The sequence below is a fragment of the Syngnathus acus genome, chromosome 24, assembly GCF_901709675.1.
Source record: "Syngnathus acus chromosome 24, fSynAcu1.2, whole genome shotgun sequence".
NCBI lineage: Eukaryota > Metazoa > Chordata > Actinopteri > Syngnathiformes > Syngnathidae > Syngnathus > Syngnathus acus.
The window spans coordinates 571,111-592,762 of record NC_051108.1 but is presented as its reverse complement, the minus strand read 5'-3'; the positions used below and the strand labels follow the sequence as shown (position 1 = coordinate 592,762).

The window sequence follows — 21,652 nt, the reverse complement described above, 5'->3', positions numbered from 1 at the left end:
TATATATATATATATATATATATATATATATATATATATAGATGTAAATAAACTCTTAGCGATTTTTAAATTGACACTTTGGTCTGGTGGCGTTTGTATGCTCACATACCTTTTATTAGGTATGCACCTCATCTTTGGAATCGAAAGGTTATGCTGCAGACATTCAACTTGTTTATAATGACACCGTTGAGATATATATATTTCGTTTTTTAAATTCAGTTATTTTGAAATACATTTCGAGGATATATTTTTGAACTATTTTAAGATTTACATGTAAGAAAATTATTTAACAGTATATCAGGATAGATGTTTAGATTTTTTCGACTCTTTAAAAACAACCTGTATAGTTCCAGACATTTTAAACGTCTGCTATACAGGAGTTCAAATCAGACCAAATGTTTGCCAAAGTAAATGATGATACAATATGTTTTCCAGTGTTACCCATTTGTTCTGTTGATTCTTTTCATGTACTTTCTGTTGCCAAGGTTAACTGTGCCACAAGTCACACAACTCTGACGTCAGTGTTTTTTTTTTGTTTTTTTTCCTCCGAATGCTGAGCGCGGCGAGATGGCGTCACACTTCCGTGACCAAATGGAGACTTCGAGCAAGCCGGTTTGGACTAGCGTTGAAACGTTCCCAGAGGCGGCCTCAAAACGCATTCAAAGGTGACCATTTCGAGCTTCACCTCTCGTATCGTCAATCCCAATCAAATTGCACGGAAACGGTACAAAAGGTGACAAATTATAGGGGGGAACATGGTAGGTAGCTTCGTGGTAGCTTGTGCAACAGAGAGGATCCGAAAGCGACGTCGTTTGCATCTCGACCACAAATTTGCAATTTAGCAAAAACCTCACTGGAAAGCCTCCTCGCTCGCAATACATCAAGCAAAACTCCACGGTGCACCGAAAATTGCTTCATAATGCACGCAAACGCAGCTTTGCACAAACTAAAGCACACGTCCAAAACAAATGTGACTTCAACATGTTGATTTATGTGCCTTATTGGCATAACATGAAATGATGTGAAATAAATGATTTTGTGTTCAAATACATTTCAAAATGTCACTTTTGGCACGGACAACAGTGCTTATACGGTGGAGCACTGTTTGCACTTACATTCGATAGCAACAGTCTTAGTAAAGTTTATGGTTAAATAATTCCCTCGAATCTCCGTGTTGCTGGCTAGTGTCATTTAAAAGTGTAGCGTATAAAGCGAAGTGTATTTTTTACAGGTTGTCATAATAGTGCTATTTGATTGACAGTTCACAGTTGAGCCGGCCGGGCGCGGTTTCAGAGGATCCAGCGGACACGCCCACCGAAGAAGAGCACTTGATTTGTCATTTTTGGTGAGTCTGTATTTCGAGGACATTTTTTGCCTGGAATATTGATGTGAAACGTTACGATTCATGTCGTATTTTCGATACAATTTGTTGCTTGCAATTTATGGATGTTTACCGTGCTTTGAAAAGTGTGTTTTGTTAAATGAATACATTGCTCTATGTTCTGCTGCTCCGTGTGTGTCAAAGTTGTACTTTAAGGTTTTGTCACATTTTAAAAAGCGTGTTAAAAAAAAAAACAACTTCCAGCAATCTACCACAGTAATAGCGTGCGCAAATGACGCAACGCCTAATCCTCCCTCCCCAGTCCCCACCCTTCCTTTCTGTGCAATTATCATTTATTCATTGAATCATGAGCATTTTTTTTCCCAGTGTAAGAGCGGCGGCTTGCCTAATAAGGCGTGTGTGAGTGCGTGTAAGGAACGTTATCACCCTCACACACCCAGCTATTGTTCAAGCGCGACTGGCGTGGAAATTTCCGCAAATGACACCAATTCAGCCGGCTTCGGTCTTGGCAGTGATGCACTGGCGTAGCCCGGACGTGTTATTAGCCGTTGCATAAGAGCCGCGCAGTGACTCTCTGCCCCCCATCCTCTCAACAAAAGATGCTACGTGCCTAATATGCGTCTATTAATATTCCTCACAACCCCCCGTGAGGATGGAGGGCTATAGCAGCAGAAATAGCAGGTGCCTCTTTTTTCATAACATCAGCATCAACAGCGGTAAAATTAGACCACTATGACGCCAAAACGCGTCGGCTTCACAGCCCAGGGGAGGGAAGGAGGGAGGCAACCAAGGCGATGGGGAAGAAGAGGAGGAGGAGGGCGATGATGTTGTTGTGAGGTAGACTGGATGGTGATGACGATGGCGATGAAACAGGCAGGTTCACCCACATGCCAACCTGAGATGCTTTGAATAGAACACTTGAGACGTGCCAGCCAGCCAGCCAGCCAGGCAGGCAGGCAGGCAGGCAGGCAGGCAGGCAGGCAGGCACAGACGTACACTTCTGCACGTAAGCACAAGTACCGAAACGTCAGTCCAAAGCAAAAAAAAAAAAGGTCTGGTTTTAGTTTGGACGTTTTGAACATGAAAACAAACCAACAAAAATGCTAATGAGTGGTCAATAGAGGGTGCTAGGGCACATACCACACGATTTCCCCAAAGACTAAAAATTGAATGAAACATTCATTCAAAAATAAATAAGGTGAAACTTTTGTTGCATGTCATTTGAGAGCTTGCTTGTCTCAAATTGTAAGATGTCAAGACTTTTTATGCATAGTGACATACTCATCGAGCTGACAGACACGTAGCTTTACTAACTGCCAAATCAATTGACTGCATAAATTCCCTTTTGTGGAAATGTACTGCATTTGACAGGACTGGAATGGCTTGGAAGCCAAACCGGCGTGACAGAAGATCATATCCTGTTCCACTCTGAAGAGTCAAACATTCCCCTCATCTTTGTGCGATTGGCGTACACAATTTGATGATCTCAATAATTGACAGCGATCAGCGTCAAGGGGCGGGGCGTGCCGCCGCCTTGCGTCACCCGGCCACATTCAGGGAATCTTTATCTTTGTGCTCTGAGAAAGTAGGTCACGTCATTGCCACGTCAGTTCCAAGTTTCATTGATAGATAAAGATTATGAAACAGCCAAAACTCCATCCGATGCTTCTTAAGTGGCTCACATCTGCTGACGTCTGGCATGTTTTGGGGAGGGGGGGAATTGTACCACTGTTATTCTTGGAAGTCCATCTGGGTGGCGTCGAGGAGGTTGCTATTCTTAGAAGCCATTTGACGCACCGAGCTGCGACACCGGGGAGATTTCTCCATCCAATAATTGTCGTTCTTGCGCCACTCGGTATCCCCGCCTCGTCCGGTGGGCTCAGGAGCGACGATGTCTCCGTGGAAACTGGACCATTTTTATGTAACCGGCTCGTGTGTGAGCTGCCGGCAGAGAAGTCGCAGCGAATGGTGGGATGCTTTGAATGACACCCTCCCTGCCGTTGCTTTTAAACGTGATCGTGAGCAATTAGGAGGACAGAGAGTGGCACTGGACACAGTTGTGGAGCAATAAGTGAGCGATAAGAGATTTATTGTTTGTATAAAATGTCTGTGACCCAGATGGAGTTAATATTTAACACGGTTTTCTATCCTGCCACATACACTGACTCCAAGTAAAAAAGCTTGGTGGCCGGAAGCCCAGCCAGATTATTGAAGAAATGGAAATATTCATAAATGGAAACAAATATACAGATTGTATACACTCTAATAATTTTCCAAAATAAATAAATAAATAGAAAAGGTTTTGCCAAAGTGTTTATTTCATTCAACACACACGCACACCTGCTCTATTGACCCCCGACAAATTGACCAGTTTGACTATCTAGAAAAAAACATATATTTAGAAATGTACCTTTTTTAAAGATAGATCTATTTGAACATCTCGTAAAATAATGTTATTTTAAGAAAAGTATTAAATATCCTCTTTTTTTACGTCATTATTGCGTTCCACTTTTTCATGTGTCAAAATGTGACGTGTACGTGCAGTTACCCCCTCCGAGCTCGTAGCGTCGCTGCTGCCCGCAGCAAACTGGTTTCGTTTCGCCGAAGCAGGAAGCTGTTAAGCGGACGAGCTAGCTGGCAGTGGCTGGTTGGTTGCTCGGCCTGTGAGAAAGGTTCCCAGCCATGGCTCGGTTCGCGACGTTCCTGCTCTTACCAGTTCTCGTCGAATTGACGTCGTCCATCTCCTTCTTCCTGCCGGTCAACTCGAGGAAGTGCTTGCGGGAGGAGATCCACAAGGATGTGCTGGTCACCGGGGAGTACGAGATAAGCGAGCAGCCGAACACCAAAACCAACCTGAAGGTGAGCCACGCCGAATATCCGGCTCGTCCGACGAAGGCCACGGATCGACGGAAGCACATTTTTATTAACTTTGGAGTCACAATTTAAGGTCGATTGTTTCTGTCATCGTCTGGACTCGCGGGCCCCAAAAGGACGACTTCCTGGTTTAAAGAAGCTAATTAGTTCATGCTAAATGTCGTCAACCGCTACTTCGACATCACAGTGGCTTTGTGAAAGGCGGTTTTATGCTAATATTAAAATGAGTAGCTTATGTGCGGGTAGGTAATGTTTGTTTTGCTCCGCCGGCTGTTACACGTCACTCTTAACGTGCCGCGCTGCTAACGTTAGCATGCTGCTATACGCCAACAGGGAATGCGATGACGCTCAAGTCAAACAAACTATAAAAGTTTATTCTCACAAGCTTGGTTGTTCTGAGAAGTCGTTAACATGGTCAGTCATCGCACAGCTCGATGTCCTTATTGACTTGTTTGTAATGAATGTAAAGTCATTCTTAGTGTCATCTGAGCACATTTGTTATTTCTGAAGTGTGTGTCAAACTGGTAGCTCGCAATTTGAATACGATTGGTGAGCCTCGATTTATGGACAGTCCCCCACCCCCAAAAATGGTCCAAATCTTTTTGTCATAGATCACAGATTCTGCCAGCCATTTGCTCTACAGCAAGGACGATGCCATCAAAGGGAAGTTTGCGTTCACCACAGAGGACTATGAAATGTTTGAGGTGTGCTTTGAGAGCAAGTCCCCCATGGGTAAGTTTCAAGTTGATAAAATAACGCGACTACTACTTTTGAGCAAGTCCTAACATTGATATTTGTTTGCTGCCTTTCTGTCAAGGAACCGGAAGAGTGCAGGACCAATTGGTCAACTTGGACATGAAGCATGGCGTGGAGGCCAAGAACTATGAGGAGGTACTTGCTTCGTAAATACTTCTACGAGCCCTGTTGTGTTTTCGCACTGCGCTCGATAATAAGCACACAGAAGCAATGCTGGGAATTGTGGCGCAAACCCTGCGGCCCCAGCTCACAAAGACCACCTCAACTGTCATCTGTCAGCATGGACTTTAATAAAAAAATAAAAAAAAGCATGATAAATGTGGCAAAAATGTCTTGTACATATTTTATTCCTATCGAGGAGCTGCATTAATAGATTCCTAATTGTTGTCGTTTTGGTTGGACGCTTTCATTGTGCCCACCAAGTCTTAGACTGACACCTACTGGATGAACTACGTAAGAACGAGTGTTGGCTTGATTGCAATTGGTAAGGCTGAGTTTATTTATAAAAATGTTTCTTGTGAGTGCAGATTGCCAAGGTGGAGAAGCTGAAGCCTCTCGAGGTGGAGCTGCGGCGACTGGAGGACCTTTCCGAGTCCATCGTCAACGACTTTGCTTACATGAAGAAGCGAGAGGAGGAGATGAGGGACACCAATGGTAAATCCGTCCATCGCTTTAGCGCAGGGATTCCCTACCGGCATGCCCTACCGGCATGCCCTGCGAGTTCTGGGCTCAATAACCGTTGGGAAAGACTGCAACTGAACAAAAACGCATTCCCGTCCGTCCTCGCGAAGGAGATGTTGACTTTCCCTCCTGCCTCCGACAGAGTCTACCAACACGCGTGTGCTGTACTTCAGCATCTTCTCCATGTGCTGCCTGATCGGGCTGGCCACGTGGCAGGTGTTCTACCTGCGCCGCTTCTTCAAGGCCAAGAAGCTGATCGAGTAGAAGAGGAGCCGGCCGGCGTTCTTCGTCATCCGGCTCGACCGACGCGTCCGAACATCCATCATTCCTGGACGGCAAGGGAAGTTTTAGGCACTGGGGGTGGGCTCAAATTTGACTTTTTCAAAGATGCCAGACAACCGCAATGATCCGACAAGACGCAAAAATTAAAATGAAAATATGACAAGCTATCAGGCCTGCTTTGTTTTGCGGTTTGTAACATGACAAGCGCCGCGTGTCGGGAGCGACCGAGCACCATTTCCAATCTTCTGGCTTCCCGTCAACAATGAGCTCGTTTTTCTTTGGAGCGGACATGCCGCGAGCATGCCGCTGAGGAGATCCTCGAAGTCAAGTGAAGGCTATTTGATTGTTGGCTTTAGTTTGTTGCCTCGCTACATTTGCGTACGTCATGAGTTTTATTTGTTTCCATACTGTAAATGCCCGCCCCCTCCATCCCATGCACATGTTTATCTTTTTGGGGAATGGCTTGGTCACTGTTAACGTGTTGTTGGGTTTTTTTCCCCTCTTCGGTCCATATAAATTAGGTTATGTTGGAACTCATTTATGCTATCACTCACTCACCATCTAAAATGGCCAACTGGCAGCATTTGTAAAATAGCCTGGAGGAGATGTTAGTTCAACAGCCTGCTCTTCAAGCATTTTGCTAAACTGAACTTTTGATAGCAACAAGTAACACTTCACAATTTCTTGTACTTGCAGATCCATCCCAATGATTTCTTTAGGTTTATTTTCATTTCAGGGATACTTGCGGAGGTGCGGTTACATGGACTTAGGAGAAGTTAGCTTCCGGTCTGATAAAGGTTAATTATCAAGGTATCTATCATGGGGATTTCTTTTTTTTTTTTTAGCAGCGACCGTGTGCATTGTGCGCAATCGATTTTTATGTTGACTGGTGCATTTTGTAAAGTTGTGTTGGGCTTTTACTGAATAAAATATAGGATGGATTTGTTATTTATTGCGTGGTCTTGTACTCCATTAAATATTACATATCCCAACTTAGGGTGAGCAGACGCCCTCTTTTCCCCGGACGTCCTACTTTTGAGCCCTAAAAAAAATCCCACATCATGCATACAACAGTAGTTCTGATAATTAAGTAAACACGCATAAAAGACACTCTATTAACTGGAAATTGCAGAAAACTGTCCCGGTGGATTTGACTGCGTCAAAATGATGCAATGCAAACACTGGCAAGATCTCAGCCAATCACTGACGACACCGCATTGTCACTATGACCCGGATGTACCCTACCCACGAATCACTTCCTTCCTAAAATGGCCGCCGTACCAACATCGGACAAACTCACGAGATAACTTATTTTTCTTTCCCTGTGACAACAAGTTGTATATCTTGCCACAATGCCGGGCGGGGATAAAGAAACGGACCTGACCGAGCGAGTCGAGGCCTTTTTGTCCGACTTGAAGCGTGGCGGGAGCGGCACCGGACCTCTGCGGGGCTCGGCGGAGACAGCCCGAGAAACGACCTCGTTGCTCCGTAGGATCACGTCGCAGGCTCGCTGGAGCAGCGCAGGTGCTGCATAGGAAGCATTTATTTATTTATTTTAAACAGATTTGTATCCATTACATCTCATCTGGCGTACTACTGCGCTTTTTGTCCTCACCATTAAGACAGCACAGAAATGTCATCGATGCATTACATCTTTTATTAATGAAGTCAAATGTCCCCGCGTCGTTTTTCTTTTATGACCGGTGGTCTTAAACTGCCTTGTAAGACATTCACGCAATGACAAACATTACATTTTAATTTCTCGAGCACGCGTTGGCTGCAAGATAATTTGAATGTGAACAAATAACTGAAATGAAAATGGTTTGACATCTCAGGTGACCTCATGGAACTCATCCGGAAGGAGGGCAGGCGCATGGTCGCTGCCCAACCGTCAGAGACCACTGTAGGGAACATGATCAGACGTGTTCTCAAGATTATAAGAGAGGAATATGCAAGGTGATTCATTCGCATATGGAAAATGTACTTTTTAATGACTTGTGTACAGTTAAAGTCAAAGTCAGCTTTATTGTCAATCCCTTCATACGTCAAGACACACAAAGAAACCGAAATTCCGTTTCCTCCATCCCACGGTGACGAGACATACAAGTAGGCGACACAAAACAAAAACAAGAAGGCACAAACCATAAATAATAAATAATAAATAAAATAAAATGAGCGATGAATAAAAACAGACCAATAACCCATTGAATATGAGGGGCAAAACCGAGCCAGTGAGCATACGAAGCTGTTGGAAAGTCTGGTGGCCTCTGGAGTGCCTGTCCAGTGGCCACCCATTAAGAGTCAAGCAAACAAGTTTTTTGTTATCTGCTTATGACATATGTAAAATTCCTTCATCGGTTGTTCACATTTTGCACGTATATCTGCAGGTCTCGGGGCAGCAGCGAGGAGCTCGACCAGCAGGAATCTCTACACAAGCTGCTGACAACGGGAGCGCTCAGCGAGGAGAACTTCCGGCAGCATTTTGCTCCCCTCAAAGCCAACGTCATCGAGGCCATCAACGAGCTGTTGACGGAGCTGGGTCAGTTGCTAACAGACTTCCGCTGTACAGTTGGATGTGTGTTCAAAAGTTAAAAGAAAGTCACATGAAGTTGAGCTGTAGGTTCAGCCTAAAATGACGCTCAAACTGTAAAGTTGCCAACTTGCTTCTTGCAGACGGGACGACAGACAACATCTCCATGCAGGCGCTGGAGCACATCCACTCCAACGAGGTCATCATGACCATCGGCCGCTCTCGCACCGTCGAGGCCTTCCTGAAGGACGCCGCACGCAAACGCAAGTTCCACGTCATTGTCGCCGAGTGTGCGCCCTTCTGCCAGGTATGCCACACTGCGGCTCATAAAAAAACAAAAACATAAAGTCCAGAAATGAGTCTGTGTGTCATGTTTAAAATTGTACACTGTATGTGTACAGTATTTTGCCTATTGGTTTATACTTTGCATTTCCATCAGGGACACAAAATGGCCACCAGTCTGTCAGAAGCTGGTATTGAAACGACAGTGATCGCAGATGCCGCCATATTTGCGGTCATCTCTCGCGTCAATAAGGTAAGCAAATCACGGCGGACGATTCGGTGACGTCACGAAAAAGAGGACAGCGCGTTTGCTTGCTGGGCTCGTCAGGTGATCATCGGGACGCAGACGGTCCTTGCAAACGGAGGCCTGAGGGCTGTCAACGGGACGCACACGCTGGCCCTGGCGGCCAAGCACCACTCCACGCCGCTCATCGTTTGCACGCCCATGTTCAAGCTCTCGCCTCAGGTGACCCGAGCGCGCCGTTTGGATACGCAGCGTCCGGCTCCGAAACCATTCTGACTCTCCGACCTCTTGCAGTTCCCAAATGAGGAGAACACCTTCCACAAATTTGTCTCTCCGCATGAAGTGCTTCCATTCACTGAAGGTGAATTAACTCACAGTTCACATCATCTGACTTACTGTCGCCAGAACCGGTTGGGTTCACGGCTCACTCTTGACGCTTTTCTGTGCAAAGAGCACGTCGAGGTTAATTGGCTGACCAACATTGACGCTGAGCCATTTCTGCCTTAGGTGAGATCCTGTCCAAGGTTAACGTGCACTGTCCCGTGTTCGACTACGTCCCGCCGGAGCTCATCACGCTCTTCATCTCCAACTTCGGCGGACACGCGCCCTCGTACATCTACCGCCTCATGAGCGAGCTCTACCATCCCGAGGATCACGAATTGTAATCGGTCCACTTAAAGAGGCGTGACACAAGTGCTCTGTTTGTGTTGTGCTTATTTCAATGTGTGGGCTGCCACTCTTGGATCAAAGACATTTTTAAAAACAATCTCAGAATGACGAGAGTAACTATAGTTTCATTTGCAGAGAATTGCTATTGGTCCTCTAAAAACAATCAAATAAACTTGATAACAGAGGACATCCACACCACAATTGTCATTTGGATCAGCAGCATTTTCATTTGGGCTTTTTTTTTTTGCATGAATATAGATCTCCATTACCATGCATGAAAACGTCGGGAAGTATTTTTGTAGGTTTGTGAAGTTGAGGCGGTGGTCGACCAGGGAGAGCTGCTGCAGTTAATGCTCTTAACTTATCACGAATAAGATGTTAGATGGCAAGTTGGGGGTTGAAAGAGGCCAAATAGCGTTTGCCATTTTAAAAGAAAATTACTCGCACAAAAAAGAACACATTCATTCCACTAAAAAGATTGTCAAGCGTCCCCAATAGTAATGTGCACTAGTGTAACTAAGCACCGCCCCTCCCTCCCTCCGTGTAAGCACCGCCCGCCCGGTCGCCGTCAACAACACCGCAGTCGATTTTCTCCCATTAGCACTCGTCGAATAAGCAAGCAGCTAATGATTGTTTGCTAACTAAAAACGAGTCGTTCGACCACAGTTTCGCCCGATTTGGGGGGGCTACTCCATCAACGGTGACAACCAACAGTGAGTGCGGCGGCGATATCTCGCTCGTGTCGCCGCAACTGGAGGCAGCTCGCGCGGTTAGCATCTTGGCGACACGGCGCTAGCTGGTTAAGCTAGTTAGCTAGCAGGCTGGATGGATGGATGACGCTTTGCCTGGCTTTCCTAAACAACCGGCTCTCTCTTATTTGTTGCCTCGACGAGACAATGATTCGCCTTTGACAGTGGTGAGTACATTTGGTTTGCTAACATTGCCACAGGAGCTCATGTTTTTTACAGACATTTTATGGCTGAGATCAGAGCAGCGGCAGCAGCTGTCCGGGAGCCACGCCTGGGCCATTTAAAGCCGTTTGTTGACATCACTGTTTGCTGCTATAATTGTGCATCTCGCCACTGTCACGTTAAAGTAATGTTCTCTTTGTGTGTGTGTGTGTGTATGTGTTTCAGAGAGGGAGCGAAGGGCCGCTGGGTACTGTGTGAGCACAGGTTTATCTCAACGCGGGTTTGCCACTGATGCCAATTTGGACCTGACAATATGATGCCGGTAGGTGTGACACCACTTGTCATAAGCCTTTTCGAAATTCTGTCTTCCAGTGCTGATAAAATGACGTGGCACGGTTGTCGAAAATCAAATACTAAGTTAGTGTTTACATACTGTGATGTTGTTTTTGCTCAATTCAGAACTGTCCTTTGACAGAAAGATGGATTGTCTGTAACAATCAAGAGTCCAGTTGCGTTGATTCGACTAGACTTTGTGAATGACTGAGAATCTACTCCGCCATATCGTCGTACCAAAGAACATAATACGAGAATGGGAGCAGCGCTTTGTCAAGACGACCTATTGTTAATGTTGCGGTTGACAATAGCGGGACGCATTGTGAGAAAGGGAGGCCGACCTGCAACTCGTAACTGAACTTGGAATTAGCCGAGGGAAGTCGACTGTGCGTGCGTGTCCCCCGCTGGATGTTTGCACCGTCTGGCTGTCAAGTCAAGTCAAAGAGTCGGTGGAGCAGCTAGCGCCTGCGCTGGTAATGGGGGGCAGCCAATAGGACGCATTGTGTGGCCGGCCGGCCGGCCGGCACAGCCACTGCAGGCCTCTCTTGTGAAAGGCCACTCGGGAGCCCACTAAATTGTCAACCGGTGTTAATCTCACCCAGCCGAGCTGCGCTTAGCGCGATTTACCGCCGGAGTTCACACTGGAATGTCCCATTTGTCATGCTGGCGTTTTTTTGGTTCTGATATGCTATCTGATGTTTGACATATTTAATGTTCAAGCCTGCTTGATTCCCAACTGCTTGGCCTCTTTTTTTTTTTTTTTTTTTTTTTGCATTATTGATTTGACTTCCTCTCTGGTAGCCTCTAATGCGCATTAGTCATGTCTCAATCAAAGCGACCCCTGCTATTTCCAAGACGCTGGCTAATTGGTCCCAGAAGTCCTTCTGTTTGCGAGCTGCATAGGAGAAGAAAATATGGACGACGTAAAACCAGGGTGAAGAAATGCCCTCCTTGCCAAGCACTTGGCTAGAGGCTCCTCTCTCTCACTCTCTCTCTCTCGCTCCCTCCCTCCCTCCCTCCCTCCCTCCCTCAGTGTGTTTGCTGCTTTCTAAGCCACTGCCACCCCCCCAACCCCTCTCACAAAGCCAATGCTTTTTCTCCCAAGTCTCCTCTGCGGCACAAGCGCATCGCCGCCACTTCTTTCCTGACGAGGGCTACGGCTTAGCGCGGTCTGGCGCCCTGCCGCCGTCCACCATGAAGAGGTTCGTGGCCACGGTGTTGCGTAGCCTGGCCGGTCTGTCCAAGGACAAGCCCGTCTGGGCCAAGGAGCTCCAGCGGCCGCCAAAGAGGGAGATCAAACGAAAAAGGAGGGCGCTCCCGAGAGCCAGAAGCGCCGGCAGACGCAACTTAGTGAGGGCGGTCGGTATCTCGCCCGCCCGCGCTTGCTCGGACCGACCCATTTGAGGCCTCGCTGAGTGATTGTGGATTGGCGCTAATATTGCTTTTGCACACTTTGAGGCATAGCAAAATATGATGACTTCCAAATGTTTTCCCTTTTGATGGACTTGGATGGCACTTGAATTTTGGATTTACAGTCATATTGGAAAAGTGCTTGAATCATGCAGAGAAGGCTTACACTGATGGAAAGGCAAAAAAGCCAAAGCTATTGAATGTATTTTGTGTCATTCTTGCAATGCTCATCGTCCAAGATGGAAGTTATTGCAATTTGAATGTTTTTTGAAAGGGACGCCGCGGGCTCTCAAATTCTCCCGGAGCAGAAGCTTGCAGGGACATGCGTTGCAATGCATTTACGTCGCAATTCAAACTGTGTCCGTCTAATGCATGCCGCAACAAGTCTTGCCGCCGTGTGTGTGCGAGCGAGCGAGCGAGCGTGGAACAAAAATAAGGATAAGAATACACGAGAAGGCCACTCACTGTACTTGTGCAATGCCAGTAAAGCTGTGAAACTTGTGTCCTCAGATGATCTTAACGGTGTACCTCAGCGACGGGGAGCAGGCTGCGACAGAGGTGCCGATCACCCCCGAGACCACGTGCCGCGATGTCGTGGAGTTCTGCAAAGAGCCCGGCGAAAGTGGCTGCCACCTGGCCGAGGTCTGGCGAGGCAACGGTAAGACCAGCGCTCTTTGGGACCACTTTTTTTTGTGGTGGCGGTGAACCCACTCAAGAGTGGATCGGGAGTGATTCTGAACGCAGTCCAAGTCTTTTGGCGTCTCGTGCTCACCCATGCGGATACTCGACTCTCTCACCCGCCCTTTAGCTTTCCCGGCTAATCTCGACATGCCTGCCACAGTGATGAACAATCTGCCGCGATTTGCCCAGGAATTAAAAATGGAAGGAAAGTTGGGATGATCCCTTTAAACGCCAACATCTGAAAGGGATTACGTGATGTCACGCTACACAGGGCTGTCACAACGCATTGCTCTCTAACAATTAGCTTCTGTCGCTGCGCTGGCGCACCGGGCGTTATCAGCAAATTTTCTTTTTTTGTGCTGCCGAGGGGCCACTCGTCTGTTGAAAGCACCCTCCCAGCCAAAGTCGGGGTTTAGCTGGTGCCTAACAAAGCACGTCTCCTCACAAAACAAATCCGACACCCTCTTTCTCTCTCAAAAATATACGTATATAAATAACGTGGTTGGCAATATTAATGATGAGATGTTTTTTAAATGCTGCGCTTTATTCTGTACTGACCTCAGCAAGTCATAACCTCATGCCTGCTAATTTTGTGGAAAGCCATTTGGGCATTTGTTGGCTATCCAGATGAAAGCCCCCCGTGTCTGTGTCTGCAGAGCGGGCCATCCCATTTGAGCACATGATGTACGAACATCTCCAGAAATGGGGACCTCGCAAGCAGGAGGTCAAGTTCTTCCTGCGCCATGAAGATTCCCCCACTGAGAGCAGTGATCAGGGTAAGTTTGGCCCCTCCTTGTTCCTGACATCTGCTCGCTGTTGTAATTCACCGTTTGCCCGTGTCGTTCTGAATCATGTATCCATGTGTTTGCGTCAAGCAATTTTCCCATTTTTAGCAACAAAAAAAAATAGACAGTCTTGAGTTAGTCTGCATTGCTTGTCCCCGTTCCTGTGTCCCTCGTGTCATGTGCAATCTCTGCCGCGGGGCTTCAAAGTGACAGTGCGTGTTTGCGTGTGGCTGAGCCAGTCTCACCCTGCTTGCGCGCGTTTGCCGACTGTGCCCGCGCAGGGAGTCAGCAGTCTCAGGATCCAATGAGGAGCGGCAACGCCGGAGAGAAGCACAACGAGAAGGGGGTGAGATCCCGCCAACGAGGTTAAACGACGACACTTCCACTTGGCGCCAAGGCACATGTTTTACATTTGGGAAAAAATATAAAATCACAGCACCGAGCAAAAAAAGTCCACAAAAGTGGATATGCAAATGAATGGTCTGACCTTCTGCCATCAAGATGAAAAACACTTCATAGTTCTGACAGAATGGGCATGTTTAATATTTGGACCAATTTCTCATAGCAGCCCCAACCTAGTTAGTAGCGGCTCGCTCAGGTGTAAGCTTTGTGTCCATGTTAAGGGGGGCGGGCGCGTGTGTGCCTGCCTGTAGATGTGCCTGCTAAAAGCAGCCTCTGGCACGGCGTCCTCTCTCGCTCCCTGGCTCGGCCCATCTGTCCCAGATTTCACAATAGACAAGTGATGTGCGCAAGGAATTGAAGCTAATTGGTGCTGCGGGACAAAGAGCGCCACCGTGGAGGCTGCAGCCACTACCTTTTATTTCCACCCCGACCGACTCCGTGACCTGCTAAGTGGCGAAGATAAATTGCGTCCAGGTTCCGCTGCAAATATGCAATTGAAGGGATTATAGCCGCCAGCCCGCAAGATGATGTAACAGCCCCCTAAGAGGATCATTGCATTCGGACCCAGCTTCTGGGACGCCGTCTGCAGCAAGCGAAGCGCGCGCGCGGCCCTCGGAAAGCCTCGTAAAGAGCCCGCCCGAGTGGCCCCGGCCAGCATGCCGAGGAGTTTTGGATTTGATTCCCACAGCCCAATCTTTCAATAGTTCGCACTCACTGCGGATAAGTGCCAGAGCCGGGATTACATCCCTCGTGGCTTGCGGTCAGGCGGTTCTCCCGTCCGAGGCGCCGCGTCGGCTTCTCCCTCGGGGGAATCGACACGGATGCGCTGTCGCTTCGGTGCCTTTTGGAGCGTGGCAGCGTGAGATGCCTGTGAGTTGAGATGCCCTCACAAATGGCAGCGAGACATTCAGTTGACGTGTCTAGAAAAGGGCTTCTTCCATTGTTAACGCCCCAGTTCTCTTTTTTTTTGTATTGTCCCAGTTACTCGAGTCCAACATGTGCGTGTACATGCAGGTTGGTAACCAGCGTGTGGAGCTGACGCTGTCCGAGCTGCAGGAGATGGCCACGAGGCAGCAGCAGCAGATTGAGGCTCAGCAGCAGATGCTGGTCGCCAAGGTCGTCAATGTTTTACTACCTCACTACTTTTGGGCAGTGTCACCTTTTGTACACATTTCAAATGTATTAAAGTCGACTTTTGATGCCCCCCCAAACTGAAGGAGCAGCGTCTGCGCTACCTCAAGCAGCAGGAGCGGCGTCAGCAGCAGACGGCCACCGAGAGCGAGAAGCTGCAGCGGCTGAAGGAGCGCGTGGAGAGCCAGGAGGCCAAGCTCAAGAAGATCCGGGCCATGCGGGGCCAGGTGGACTACAGCAAGGTCATCAACGGCAACCTGTGTACGTCGATTCTTATTCGTATTCAACGCCAGCTTGAAGCCCTAAGGGACCTACAGTACATAAGCGTGTCTTACAGATGGGGCTAGTGAGCGCCATTGCACGTTGACTTCAGACCACACTTCATGTTTGTAAATGTGCTCATTTGAACCAATCGTCTTGTCCGTTCCCCATCCAGCGGCGGAGATCGAGCAGGTGAGCGGTCTGTTCCAGGAGAAGCAGGCCGAGCTGCAGGCGGCCGTGTTGCGAGTGGACCAGCTCAGCCTGCAGCTGGAAGACCTGCGTCGGGGCAAGCTCAACGGCATCCAGACCGCGCTGGGCGGCCAGGTGACCGGCACCGCCGCCTTGGAGCTCAGGAAGCTCTACCAGGAGCTCCAGGTAGCGCCTTGCGGCCGGCCAGCGTCACGCTTACGGCGAAAGGCCGTCATTAACGTTGACGTGCGCACCTTGTCAGATCCGCAACAAACTCAACCAGGAGCAGAACAGCAAGCTGCAGCAGCAGAAGGACCTCCTGAACAAGCGCAACATGGAGGTGACGCTCATGGACAAGCGCATCAGTGAGCTGCGGGAGCGCCTCTACAAGAAAAAAGCTGAGGCACGTCAAAAAGAGAACCTCCCTGTAAGGCTAGAAGCGCTCAACTCAACTTAAAGTGTCCTACAAATGTTCACCAGAACACCCCAAATGTTATTTGAAAACAGATCCAGCCCCCCCGCCTATTCTTGTGATTTATATTCAGTGTATCTCCTCCCTTCCACAGCTGAACAGGGCCAACGGGCCGCCCTCCCCGCAGCCGGCCGCCGGCACGCTGGGCCGCGTGGCCGCCGTGGGTCCCTACATCCAGGTTCCGGTGCCGAGCCGACAGGACTCTGGTTACGCCTTGCCGCCCGAGCCGCTCAAGCCGCAAACTCTGGCCGTCAACAACCAAGCCAACCAAGGCCGCGCCAAATCAGGTTCGTCCCACAACTCCAAGCTAAATGCGTTGCCAGGGTATCGGACCGGGACTTTGCGTGAGCGACCGTTTCTCTCCTACTTGGTTGATGTTTCCCACCTGCTCTTGAATCCTGTGGTTTCCTTCGTCCTCTCTAACTGGGCTCTCTTCCTGTCCTGTGTGTGCTGTTGTTGTTGTCGTGTGTGCTGCGACTTTCCCCTTCCTTCCTTCCTTCCTTCCTTCCTTCCTTCCTTCCTTCCTTCCTTCCTTCCTTCCTTCCTTCCTTCCTTCCTTCCTTCCTTCCTTCCTTCCTTCCTTCCTTCCTTCCTCCCTTCCTCCCTCCCTCCCTCCCTCTCCTCCTCTCTTCTCCCCTCCTGTGTCAATGTGGTGGTGCGTGATGTTTCTGTCTCGCCGGGTTCGCGGGGCGCCGGGGCTGACGCTGGCAGACGGCGGCGTGCAAAAGCCCCCCGGCGGCCCCTGGAAGGTGTCTGATTTAGACATCGTCGTGGACCCGCTGCTTCCGGAGTCTCACCCGGGTCCGGGAGCCCCCGCCGGCTCTGACGGCACGTCCCGTGAGTGCGCCGTGGGTGTGGCGCCTCGCGAAGCCTGGCTTGAGTTCCTTCCGTATTTTTACCACCACCGTAGCGACCCCATCGTCCGACATCGATTCATGTTTTGCTTCCATTAGTAGTCGCATCAAAGAAGCACTTTGATGCGCAAGTGTTCCCCTTTGTTGATGTCCCTCCCGTGTGCTCTTTCCGAAGCTCACAAGAAGGTTTTGTAATGGTCCCCTCCTAATTTTATAGTCTCGCCCGCTTGCCTGACTTTTGACTTTATAGATTCTGTTTTTGTGTTCTGAATTCTTCTTGCATCTTAGTGAAATCACAAAACGCTAATGCATACTTCATGTATTCAGTTTAACCATTCGTGTATTGAACATTTGCAAGGTTTGACGATCGCTTTTGTGATTAAGCAAGCCAATGCATTTGAACTGACTTCCCGTGTCGTTGCAGCTGTCGTTTGAAGCTCAGGTATTGACCCCTCTGTGTCTTGACTTGTTGTGCTTTAGCCGCCGGTGACGCCGGCTGGCCTCCTGTGGGTAAGACGGGCGCGTCCTTGAAACCTCCCGAGAGAAGGGACTCGGATACGCTGGCCAAGACCCCACCTTCCGGCCCCCCTGCCGCTGCAAGTGCAGAAAAGGTCAGCGTGCTGTCTCGTAATCCTCTTAAACGCGTACAAGGATGAGCTCCGGCTTGTTTTCCGGCGTGATGACGTCCGAATGTGTTCTCACAGGTGCTGGAGTCCAAAACGGCCGCTTCGTCCCCTTCCCTATCCAAGCCGCAACCGCCGCCGTACGGTTCGCACCACTCTTCGGCCAGCTCTTTGGAGCGCCGCAAGGATGCTCCGCCCCCGCCGCCTCGCCAGCTGCCGAACCCCCCGGCGCCCACTTGGCCCCGCGTGGCGCCCACCAGCGGCTCTTCCTCGCAGCAGATCCAGCAGCGGATCTCGGTGCCGCCCAGTCCCACCTTCCAGTCCCACGCGCCGCTCTTCCCGCCCGGCATGAGCGAGCGGCTGGACCACCCGCCGGCCGTGGCCGTGCGCCCCTTCATTCCGGACAGAGGCTCGCGCCCCCAGTCGCCCCGGAAGGGCCCGGCCACCATGAACTCCAGCTCCATCTATCATATGTACCTCCAGCAGGCGGCGCCAAAGAGTCAGCCACTCAAACCTGCGCTCAAAGCAGGTAAGATAGTCGTGTTTAATGCAATGTAGTATAGAGAGACCGTATAAAACAATTATTATTATAACCGATGCTCACTTGTTTTCTTTTTTTAAACTCTTTGTAGTCTATGGGAAGCCTGTCCTCCCTCCCAACTCAACCCCCCCTTCACCCCTGCCTTTCGTCCCGGCCGCAGGGGCCTTCCCGTTGCTCCAGGGTCCGCCCGGCAGCATCGAGGATACGCCGGACGGTGACGTGGAGGATCTCGAGGGCCTACGCCACATGGAGCCGTCGGCCCCTCCTCCCAGCGTGGAGAACATCCCTCGGCCGCTCAGCCCCACCAAGCTTACGCCCATGGTCCACTCCCCAATGCGCTACCAAAGCGATGCCGATCTCGAGGTGCTCCGCAAGAAGCTGGCCAACGCCCCGAGGCCGCTCAAGAAGCGAAGCTCCATCACAGAACCAGAGGGTCCGAGCGGACCTAACATCCAGAAACTTCTCTACCAGAGATTCAACACTCTTGCAGGGGGGATGGAAGGGAGCGCCGGGTCTGGGAGCGGCAACGGCGCCGGCAGCGGAACGCCATTTTATCAGCCGGCAAATCCTCCCGGCTCTCTGGGTTGCGACCCGGCCGCGGACACGGACAATGGCAACCTTCCCTCGGACACCTTGCCTCCGCCGCCGCAGCCCGAATCCGAGGAGCGGGGCTCGGAGATTTCCTCTATCGACCCTAACGACAACCGTCCGTTGCCTCCACCTCCCGAAGGACTTTTGGACCCGGCTGAAGAGGAAGGACCTGAAGACAACAACAACAATTTGGAGAGCTCCGAGGCTTTGCTGCCTAGCCCCGTGCTGGAGGTGACGTCTCCGGAGGAGAGCGGTATCGTGCAGACCCAACCATCAGTGAGTCAGGCATAAGTTGACGGGGGGGGGGGGGGGTTGATGGTCTTGGCAGCATGTGCCTAGATACAAACAAGTAGTGTTCCACAAGGCTCAATATTTGTTTCCTCTCCCTGAAGCGCACAAACTTAAAGAAACCAGAGTCTGAGCGCACAGGCCACGGCTACCGAGTGAAGTTCAACCCTCTTGCGCTCCTGCTGGACGCCTCGTTGGAAGGAGAGTTTGACCTGGTCCAGAGGATCATCTATGAGGTGCGTTTGAGTGCCCGCCTTTGCACGAATGAGAACCGAGCAGGTCCCGCTCTGCTCTAGGTGGAGAATCCCAGCACCCCCAACGACGAGGGCATCACCCCGCTGCATAACGCTGTCTGCGCCGGACACCACCACATTGTCAAGTTCCTGCTGGATTTCGGCGTCAACGTCAACGCGGCCGACAGCGACGGATGGTCGGCGACGCCACACGGACGGGTGGGCGCGCTACACGACGAGATCACTAATGTGTCGATGTACCTTCTCGCAAGCAGGACTCCGCTCCACTGCGCCGCCTCGTGCAACAGCGTGCACCTGTGCAAGTTGTTGGTGGAGTCGGGGGCCGCCATCTTCGCCAGCACCATCAGCGACGTGGAGACAGCGGCAGATAAGTGCGAGGAGATGGAGGAGGGCTACGTCCAGTGCTCGCAGTTCCTATACGGTAACCATTTTCATTTTATGACGCTTGCAATTCCCAAGACTGCAGCAAAGAGTGAAAATGTGCAAATACCAAACACACCTCCCTCCCGCTTTTATTTTTGCGGCGCAGGCGTTCAAGAAAAGATGGGCGTGATGAACAAGGGCACGGTGTACGCCCTGTGGGACTACGAGGCTCAGAACCCGGATGAGCTGTCCTTCAGGGAGGGCGACGCCGTCACCGTACTGCGGCGGCAGGACGACAGCGAGACAGAGTGGTGGTGGGCACAGCTGGAGGACACGGAGGGCTACGTGCCGCGCAACCTGCTGGGGGTACCTGCCATCTTTTCAACCAGGGCTGGCCAATGCATCCAAATTTATTTAGCAGGACAATTTTCTCATTTGCAAATACATTTTTCCCCCAGTGTTGCCAATTTGTGTTCTAGTAACCGTTCTGGGGGAAATTCTTAGAACGCTATGGCCCTGCCCTTATTTCAAACACCACGAAATGTTTTGCTCAAATTCATTTTCCCCATCTTTCTCTTTTTTTTTTCCCCCCGCAGCTCTACCCCCGCATCAAACCTCGCCAGCGCTCCTTGGCATAGCGTGGCAATGCTATAACGAAAGAGCAGAGAACAAATGAGCCTCATCGATCTTCTCCTGGTGGCCATTTTCCCCCCCTCATCCTGCTGTCATTTATTTACATACACGCACTGTGATGGACAAGCACTCCAAATGCAGGAAATCCCCATGGTCACTTGGAAGCCATCACTTGAGCCACCCCAGTTGCCCTGTTCCACAGTGCAGCTGTTGAAGGTAACCCTTGTCGCTGCAGTTCCCCCCCCCCCCCCCCCTTCTTCTCTTCAGCCATCTTTTCTCCCCTCTCGTGGTCAGTAGGAGTCTACAGAGCAACAATGACAGTTGCTCATGTGACATTGAATTGCATTTTCAACCCCCCCTCCCTTTATAGAGGAATCAACCCAAATGTTTTCTTTTTTTGTGTTTTTAACCACCAAAAATTGCAATAGGTAGTTTATGTGTTTAAAGGTTTTATGGGTGTACTATATATATATGTCTATATATCTATATATATAAATATATAGATATATATATAGAGATATATATTAAAAGGTTTTACACAGCACACCAGAACAATGGCAAGGTCAACACTACTTCACCAAGTTGCGATAAAGAAACTGAGACGGTCACAGAAAGGCATCCCGAACTTTTTGTGAGTAGTTTACATTTAATGCTAATCAAAGCGAGTGGACATTCCCGATCGTCATAGAGATGTTTTCTATTCGAATGCACCCCGGCCCGTTATTTTGCAACGCCACCCGTTCGTTGTGTTCCCACGATGGCTGTGACAAGCCTTCTAAGCTCAGGACCAACACGGTGCTGCTGGTGACACTCTAGTGTTCTTATTTTAATGTTCACCAAATCTCACAGGGGCAACAACCAAACGTTTGTAAAAAGTCGCCTCTATTGTGGCTGTTTTAGGAGAGACTCACCATACGGAACTGGCGTCATCATTCTTGTATTACCTTCCCATGCATGTACATTGTTGTACATGTGTGTTACCCAAAACTCTGCAGTGTATTTTTCATCCTCACGCGTGCGAGTGGTCCAGGGCTTCATTTTGGATTCCAAAATTGTACATAACCCGAGGAGGAGTGTCCTACGATTCTTTGTTTGCTGTACGGACGAGGTGGGCTCTCTCTTATAATGCTGTACTCCACACAAATACAAAATCTGTAAATGTGAACAATAAAAGTGAAGCTCTGGCATGACTCAAATGTGGCTTTGTGGAGCTCCAACATAACGCAGTTCACGCATTTGCCGTCAGGGGGCACCCGAGTACCAATGAAGA

The 21,652-nt window shown here is 49.6% G+C and overlaps 3 protein-coding genes and 1 long non-coding RNA gene across 7 annotated transcripts; all 4 read left to right on the top strand.

Moving 5' to 3' along the window:
- Window positions 1-34: 34 nt before the first annotated feature.
- On the top strand, window positions 35-2,967 carry LOC119118137. The gene is made up of 3 exons (XR_005096653.1): window positions 35-665; window positions 1,262-1,345; window positions 2,714-2,967. It is a non-coding gene; the product is annotated as an uncharacterized LOC119118137 (long non-coding RNA).
- A 972-nt stretch (window positions 2,968-3,939) lies between these two features.
- Window positions 3,940-6,883, top strand: tmed10 (transmembrane p24 trafficking protein 10). Its single transcript, XM_037244917.1, has 5 exons — window positions 3,940-4,201; window positions 4,828-4,948; window positions 5,034-5,107; window positions 5,500-5,626; window positions 5,796-6,883. Exons 1-5 carry the CDS (start codon window positions 4,025-4,027, stop codon window positions 5,915-5,917), a joined length of 621 nt encoding a protein of 206 aa, XP_037100812.1. The 5' UTR covers window positions 3,940-4,024; the 3' UTR covers window positions 5,918-6,883.
- A 289-nt stretch (window positions 6,884-7,172) lies between these two features.
- On the top strand, window positions 7,173-9,855 carry eif2b2 (eukaryotic translation initiation factor 2B, subunit 2 beta). The gene is made up of 8 exons (XM_037244915.1): window positions 7,173-7,459; window positions 7,771-7,891; window positions 8,323-8,474; window positions 8,609-8,772; window positions 8,905-9,000; window positions 9,076-9,213; window positions 9,286-9,352; window positions 9,499-9,855. Exons 1-8 carry the CDS (start codon window positions 7,288-7,290, stop codon window positions 9,654-9,656), a joined length of 1,068 nt encoding a protein of 355 aa, XP_037100810.1. The 5' UTR covers window positions 7,173-7,287; the 3' UTR covers window positions 9,657-9,855.
- A 344-nt stretch (window positions 9,856-10,199) lies between these two features.
- Window positions 10,200-20,844, top strand: ppp1r13bb (protein phosphatase 1, regulatory subunit 13Bb). 4 transcript variants are annotated; one of them, XM_037244908.1, is made up of 19 exons: window positions 10,200-10,576; window positions 10,797-10,893; window positions 12,825-12,972; window positions 13,652-13,771; window positions 14,062-14,126; window positions 15,197-15,298; window positions 15,400-15,574; window positions 15,750-15,898; window positions 16,026-16,190; window positions 16,330-16,522; window positions 16,947-17,072; window positions 17,573-17,700; window positions 17,794-18,241; window positions 18,345-19,120; window positions 19,237-19,368; window positions 19,429-19,562; window positions 19,641-19,807; window positions 19,916-20,115; window positions 20,346-20,844. In XM_037244908.1, exons 2-19 carry the CDS (start codon window positions 10,885-10,887, stop codon window positions 20,385-20,387), a joined length of 3,279 nt encoding a protein of 1,092 aa, XP_037100803.1. In that variant the 5' UTR covers window positions 10,200-10,576; window positions 10,797-10,884; the 3' UTR covers window positions 20,388-20,844. The 4 variants fall into 4 exon arrangements, with proteins under 4 accessions (XP_037100803.1, XP_037100802.1, XP_037100801.1 ...); XM_037244907.1 differs by having other exon boundaries at window positions 15,750-15,949; window positions 16,026-16,166; XM_037244906.1 differs by having other exon boundaries at window positions 15,750-15,949.
- Window positions 20,845-21,652: the final 808 nt, after the last annotated feature.

Coding starts and splice junctions, on each gene's coding strand:
- tmed10 (XM_037244917.1), top strand. CDS start 4,025: ATGGCTCGGTTCGCGACGTTCCTGCTCTTACCAGTTCTCGTCGAATTG. Junction 4,949..5,033: donor TGAGAGCAAGTCCCCCATGG/GTAAGTTTCAAG, acceptor CTTTCTGTCAAG/GAACCGGAAGAGTGCAGGAC. Junction 5,108..5,499: donor AGGCCAAGAACTATGAGGAG/GTACTTGCTTCG, acceptor TTGTGAGTGCAG/ATTGCCAAGGTGGAGAAGCT.
- eif2b2 (XM_037244915.1), top strand. CDS start 7,288: ATGCCGGGCGGGGATAAAGAAACGGACCTGACCGAGCGAGTCGAGGCC. Junction 7,460..7,770: donor GGCTCGCTGGAGCAGCGCAG/GTGCTGCATAGG, acceptor TTGACATCTCAG/GTGACCTCATGGAACTCATC. Junction 8,475..8,608: donor CGAGCTGTTGACGGAGCTGG/GTCAGTTGCTAA, acceptor TGCTTCTTGCAG/ACGGGACGACAGACAACATC.
- ppp1r13bb (XM_037244906.1), top strand. Junction 16,523..16,946: donor CCAAGGCCGCGCCAAATCAG/GTTCGTCCCACA, acceptor TGACGCTGGCAG/ACGGCGGCGTGCAAAAGCCC. Junction 19,563..19,640: donor GCGGCCGACAGCGACGGATG/GTCGGCGACGCC, acceptor TCTCGCAAGCAG/GACTCCGCTCCACTGCGCCG.